Raw genomic sequence first — 6968 nt, 5'->3', positions numbered from 1 at the left:
AAAAGTTGCGTGATTCCTATGGCAGGAAATACAACTGGGCCGAACAAACAAAACAGCTTGTTAACAAGATATTCTGCTTCACTCACGGTATGAATGTAAGAAATTACCGTTTCTCAAGACTATGTTTCATAGCGCAGAAGGAAAAATAATTGCTCAGTTTCTTGCTGTAAAATCTTGAAAACACATTTCAGTTTAATGTGGATTACAGGAAACTGTGATGTTTGTATTTTGAGAAAAAAAAGTGAAATGGTCTGAGGATAACCTGAGATCGGGCCCAATTTTAGTGGTTCTCATACATTCTCTCTAACGGCTGAGGAGAGCGGTGACAACCATCTCGCATGTGCTTTTTTCACATGTATTAAATGCATTTATATTCAGTGCAATAGACTGTTTTTGTCCGTTTCATTTCAACAGATGATTCTTTGAAGGCACTGAGCTCTTTGGGAAAAAAACGCAAGGCTTCTCAGGGGACAGAAGACATGACTGAGGACCATGCAGGTATTTTCGTAATGAATAATGAATATTATGTGAATGATATCACCTGCGAAGAAATGTTCTTAACTATGTGAAGGTAATTTTTCTCCCTGATTTACTTTCATACTCATATACACACATATATTCGTGTAGGTTTACACATAGACGTATTCAGAGTGGGGGTTTGGTCTTCCTGAACTGGGGAGGGGGGGGGGGGGGACTCCACTCCTTCTCAGTTTGTTGAGAAAAATACCTTAACTTTCAGGGTCTGACATCCTCCGGGAAAAAGGGAGACTCGAGAGAAATTCGGCGCAGACGAGTGGCCCAAACAACTTTAAAAGTGTGATTTTCCCTTTCCCCTTAACGTTTGAAGCTTGCCTCGAAACCGCAAGGACCGCACGGTTTTATAGCTCTTCCTAAAATATTTAAGGCCTGGTTCAGACGCCGAACGTTTCTTAAGCCGAACCTAATTCGAATTAACAAAGTAAAGGTAAATGTAAAGGCGCACACGAGCCAAAGGCCCAAACTGCCGGAGCTTATCCCGGTTTCCTTAGCATAAAGCTGCCTAGTAGTATTGCTACTCCCCCCTGGCTGGGATGCTAGTCCACCGCTGGGTTGCCCCCCAGCAGTATGTCGCCGGTACCCATGTATACACCTGGCTGAAGAGAGACATATATATTCGGTGCAATAGACTGTTTTTGTCCGTTTCATTTCAACAGATGATTCTTTGAAGGCACTGAGCTCCTTGGGAAAAACATGCAAAACTTCTCAGGGGACAGAGGACATGACTGAGCACCATGCAGGTATTTTCATAATGAATTTTATCTGAATGATATTGCCTGGGAAGAAATGTTCTTAATTATATGAAGGGAATTTTTCTCTCTGACATACTTTTACACTCATATGCACACATATATTCGTGGAAGTTTGCACATAAACGTATTCGGACTCGGGGGTTTTGGTTTTCCTGAACTGGGGGTGGACTCCACTCTCCCTTAATTTGTTAAAAAAAAAATTAAAAACTTTCAGGTTCTGACATCCTGCATGGATGGGGAAAGAGGAAAGAGAGAAATCCGGTACAGGCGCGTGACCCAAACTACTTTAAAAGTGTGATTTTCCCCTTCCCCTTAACTTATGGAGGTTACCTCGTAGCAACACGGGTTTATAGCTCGTCCCAAAATATTTAAGGCCCGGTTCAGACGCTGAACGTGTTATGAGCCGATCCTAACTGGAATTTTTTTAAAGGCCGTCCCAAATTATTTAGACAGGCTGTATTGATTCAGACGCCGATCTTAATTTCGGTGGAACTGAATTGAATTTACAACAAAAGGAAAAATGCAGCCTGGGTTAAACTGCTTGCAAAATACGTTGTAATATTTGATGCATTAGGTTCGGCTCATGAAAAGTTCGGCGTCTGAACCGGGCCTAAGCACTGTTGAATCCAGGGAAGATGGCTGGGCCCCCATCTTATTTTTTGGCCAATCTGAAGTGTGCGGGAAGGAGAGAAAATATTTTCCAGGCCATTGCATCTAATATCTTGTTTGAAGCAAGATAGCCTTTTTAAGAATTTCACGCTTATACAGTGTTCATCAGTCTATAGCGATGCTGCTCAAACAAAGAATGGTAAAATGGGAATGGAAAATGTGAATTGAGACATTTCTTATTTATCTTGCAATTTTAAAATGAAAGCTTTTTGTGACATCACCTCCCATCCCCTCAGCCGTGAGCTTTACAATTCAAGTGTTACTATTTGAGTAACTCTCCTTGTTTAATCCTCTAATAGCTATGATTCATTGAGGTTGTAAATTTGTGAACTAAAGAATGCAAGGGTTTATCTAATGATTCATTTGATATTTTGCAACGTAGTCAGAAAATTTGGTTCGAGAACAAAAAATATGAATAGCCATCGGTTTGTGGCCTTTCCGACAAAAGACAAGGGTTATCCCTTTCTCTCAGGCCCTGTTTGCACTACGACGAAAAGAGAATTTGGCGTTTGCAAAATTTTGAAAATGTTATCACGAATTTTTTGGTTTTTGCAATCTTGTTCGCATCTGAGACAAACGAAATTTTCGTATGACCAGAAACGTATGGAAATTGACTGATTTTACCTTTTCCTCATCTGGTGTCCTCTAGATATACACGACTGGTATATACAGGGTGTCCCAAAAGTTCGTTCCTCTAATTTCATGCACTATAACTTTTGATCAAAACTTTATTTTTACATGAAATTTCTAAAAGGTGTTTATTTCTCTACCGAGTACATGCATTCAGAATTTCAGTTACTGGCATGCGCTTTTTGATTTTTTATCACATTCTGTAGCCGCTACGGCATGAAGTGGGATAGAGCGTATAGACCCACAGATGATCCATTTTGAGCTTTTTTATCACCTGGTGCGCAGGAGCCAGTCCACCCCCAAACAGTATTTGTTTATTTTAGGCAGCTAAAAAAATATATATTGGGCCCATCCAAAAAAGATAATGATCCCAGCCTCCTTCCACAGCAAGGCTTTTGAATACTTCTTTACAAATTTGAGACCAGCTGGGCGTTACTTGGCAGAATAAGCAGAGGTTTTTTTTTTTTGCAATCTCAGGGATTCTACTTTTAAACATTTTAAACAGCTTTTCATGACCCTTTCTGGACTTGGCTCTCTAACTATGTGAGAGCTTCCTCGTTGAGTCTCCTACTTTGTATCTAGCCTTCTTTAAAACTATTTTAACTGCTTTCTTCGGGACTTTTGGTCTTCCCCTTCGTTTCTTGCCTGATCATTTTACCACCTAGCATTCGGATTTTTCCACCTTTTTAGCAGTTTTTACAAACGATAAGCCAGTAAATCGAAGTATACATGCTTATGCTCTCACCTAGCTGAACTTTTTTGCGTTAAAGGGATTTCTCTTTCGTGATATTCACAAAATACAAGGAAGGAGTTCGAACAATTCGGGCTATAAAAAAAAATATGTGGCTGGAAAATATACTCGCGCACGGGCACCTTTGGCGCGGGAGAACACAAATTGAATATTCGAGTCAAAAGATGGCGCAACAAGTATGAAAATAGTAAATTAGATTGAAAGACACAACTTCTGTTTCAATGATTTGCTTATCAAGTTCTATCGTACTGAAATACAGACTTATAAAGTAGAGGAACGAACTTTTGGGACATCCTGTAAGCGCAGTTCTACACTAATCTTCAGATTGCGTATGATTGTTTTGAATACTCAAAAAAATCCCTACTTAAATCAAGGCAAAATACTTGCCACATTTTCTTAGCCCCCAAAATCCTGGAATGGAAAATTAAAAGGCCAAAAATATCCTTTGATCCTCCCCATCACCTCAACTCCGGAGTACCCCCCCTGGATTAAAAGCTCTCTCTGAGCGCAGTTGTGGGCAACTGAGTGGGGCATTTATTTAAATTTCATCAGTGGTAGCCAGCATACTGTTTGAAGCATTTCTGTAGTTGTGTTTTTCTGTGCAGGCCTCTGTATATTGGAGAGTGAGGAGGCTTTTGTTCTTCTTTATCTTAAGCTGCTCTCGAGACCATCTGTGAAAAATTATTTTATTACTAGAAATACGTGAATCGCAGGACCTCGCGAAGGACTACAGGAGAACGGCAAGAAGTTGAAAGGGATTCAAATACGGCAATAGGGAAGAAAATTATCAATTTAAAAATCTTAAGCTATATAGAGAAACAAAACAAAACTACAATAACGAAAAAGAAGACTAAACGTAAAGGAAAAGAAAAAAAAGAAGAGAAGAGAAGAAGAGAAACAGGTTCTGCCCGGAATCAAGGAATCGCTAGGATCCACGCGTGGTCCACGCACTGCGTGCGCGCTTCGCGCACGACGAGATTATAAACCCATTCCGCTCGGAATTATTTTCACACACTTTTATTGTAATTTTCAAACATCCATTGAGCATAGAAATGTTTCAGTTTTAATTTCTCATTTTCCTATTCCTCATTCTCAAACCCTGCTGCCATTTTAGAAATATCCATTGTAATTGTTTCTGGGTTTCAAATTCATTTTGAGATTTTTTCTCCAGGGGAAAGTGTTTCGTCCATTCTTAATGAGACCGTTCCAGCTGATTCAGAAGACTTTGATTCTAAAGCTGAATATAAAGATAAGGATGGTCAGGAGCTTCATGCTGCAGCAAAAACTGGATGGATTGAGATCATTAAGTTATTGCTGTCTAAAGGATTTGACATTGATTCAAGGGACAGGAATGGTGACACTCCATTGATGTGGACAGCTCTTTATGGCCACCAATGTGCTTTTCAGATGTTGATACAAAAGGGTGCTGATCCATCTTTGAAAAACAACGGTGGGTTCAGTCTGCTCCACTTTGCTGCACAAGGTGGAAATACTTCCATTATCAACGAGCTGTTATCACTTGGTCTTGACATTGATTCAAGGAGTAATCATGGCTTTACTTCAGTGATGACTGCAGCGTATTGTGACAAACAAAATGCTTTTCAGATTCTGATACAAAAGGGTGCTGATCCATCTTTGAAAGACAACGGTGGGCTCAGTCTGCTCCACTTTGCTGCAAAAGGTGGAAATCCATCCATTATCAACAAGCTGTTGTCACTTGGTCTTGACATTGATTCACGGAGTAATGGTGGCGTTACTCCGCTGATGGCTGCAGCGTATTGTGACAAACAAAATGCTTTTCAGATTCTGATACAAAAGGGTGCTGATCCATCTTTGAAAAACAACGGTGGGCTCAGTCTGCTCCACTTTGCTGCAAAAGGTGGAAATCCATCCATTATCAACGAGCTGTTGTCACTTGGTCTTGACATTGATTCACGGAGTAATGGTAGCGTTACTCCACTGATGGCTGCAGCGTATTTTGACAAACAAAATGCTTTTCAGATTCTGATACAAAAGGGTGCTGATCCATCTTTGAAAAACAACGGTGGGCTCAGTCTGCTCCACTTTGCTGCAAAAGGTGGAAACACATCCATTATCAACGAGCTGTTGTCCCTTGGTCTTGATGTCCATTTAAAAGATGTCTACGGTGTAACTCCTCTGACTAGAGCAATAGAGAACAGTAATTCTGACGCAGTAGAATTTTTTATTTCTAAAGGAGCACTGAAATAAATCAGCGTTTCTCGACAATAGTTAATTATGTAAGTCTACTAGTATCTTAACGAGGAGTTTAAGATAGCTATTATTTTAGTCGTTTCAGTAAGCAACAGAACAACAAATCAGCTGGTAAATAAAAATAGAACTTGCGAACCGTGTTTATTCTAAGCCAGTTTGGCAGCTTCCTTTCTAAAAGAACTGAGTCCATTAATTACTAGAACATTTTGCAACATAAGCCTTCAACAAAACTAAACAAAGAAATGTTTAGAAAATACTTTTGGGATTTTAAGAACAAACATAGCCCGGTTAAATTATTCAGTCTCAAAGAATTAGTGAGTTCAGGGTACGTGGTTGAAATAGTTGACTTTATTCAGCAGGTAAGAATATGAAAAATACATTTTACAAATATACAATTTCTGTACAGAACTTTTAGAATTGCTTTAAAAGCGTCCAAAGGATTGACTTATCTAATCTTTGCCTTTCCCTGCGGTGGGATTCCCACAGGAGCCTTTAAAAGGCCGTGTGGATAACTGATGACATAAATGGATATACAGTAGAACGCTGATAGCTGGAACACGGATAACTCGAACTAAGTACGATTTCCCTTGGATTTCACCCCACTTATCAGTCACTTTTACTCGAGTAGTAGGGCTTCAGCAAATTTAACCCCGTTGGTGGGTTCCCCTTGAGTTCCGTGTGGGTTCCCTCGCAAAAAGTGGGTTCCCTTTATTAATATGCATAACGGTCGAGTCAATGACGTCATCTATTGTGATAACCTAGGTAAAAATGGGTTCCTCCATACTAATGAAGTGCCTAGTCAGTGTCTTTGCTGCATACTAATTCGGTATAGGTTTACTAATAACCTAGGTAAAAATGGGTTCCTCCATACTAATGAAGTGCCTAGTCAGTGTCTTTGCTGCATACTAATTCGGAATAGGTTTACTAATGAGCGTCACTCTACTTCAATAGAGGGTCGTACAGGGGTATTCCCGTGATGCGTGATTGGCTGATTTTATTTTCCGTGAAACGGGAATTTAATAAATTATTCTTCGTGATCCGTGATCTGAAGGTTTTGCGTGACCCGTGAAGAACTTGAATTATTAACCGATATTCGTGATTTCACCACTCTATTTGGCGTGATTTTGAGATGCGAGTGCTCCGGAAGACTTATTTTAAGACTGAAAACATCAAATGTGACAAGTAACAGACTTCGCTTTAATTAAAGTAATCCATTGTGCAAATTCACGTGCTTTACATGCCTATCATGGATCAGATGTCTATTCCTATGCCTATGGTCTCCTATGTCACTGGAGGTCAAAGGACAGTGATCTAAAACATCGAAACATCCGAGACATGGAGGGGACGAGTACGTATAGTACGATGATGAAGGTCGAATGTATTGTATTTTACGTTGA

At 39.8% G+C, this 6968-nt stretch overlaps 1 protein-coding gene across 1 annotated transcript in view; it reads left to right on the top strand.

Moving 5' to 3' along the window:
• Positions 1-5568, top strand: part of LOC140940630 (uncharacterized) — a 7687-nt gene extending 2119 nt beyond the window's left edge. The window contains exons 2-5 of the mRNA XM_073389618.1: positions 1-87; positions 415-498; positions 1194-1277; positions 4511-5568. The exon at positions 1-87 is cut by the window's left edge and continues 1119 nt beyond it. Coding sequence (XP_073245719.1) covers positions 1-87; positions 415-498; positions 1194-1277; positions 4511-5568 — 1313 coding nt within the window. The remainder of the gene's footprint in view (positions 88-414; positions 499-1193; positions 1278-4510) is intronic.
• The last annotated feature ends 1400 nt before the right edge of the window (positions 5569-6968 follow it).

The sequence above is a fragment of the Porites lutea genome, chromosome 6 (genome assembly GCF_958299795.1).
Source record: "Porites lutea chromosome 6, jaPorLute2.1, whole genome shotgun sequence".
Lineage (NCBI taxonomy): Eukaryota > Metazoa > Cnidaria > Anthozoa > Scleractinia > Poritidae > Porites > Porites lutea.
This window is presented reverse-complemented; position numbering and strand designations above follow the sequence as displayed.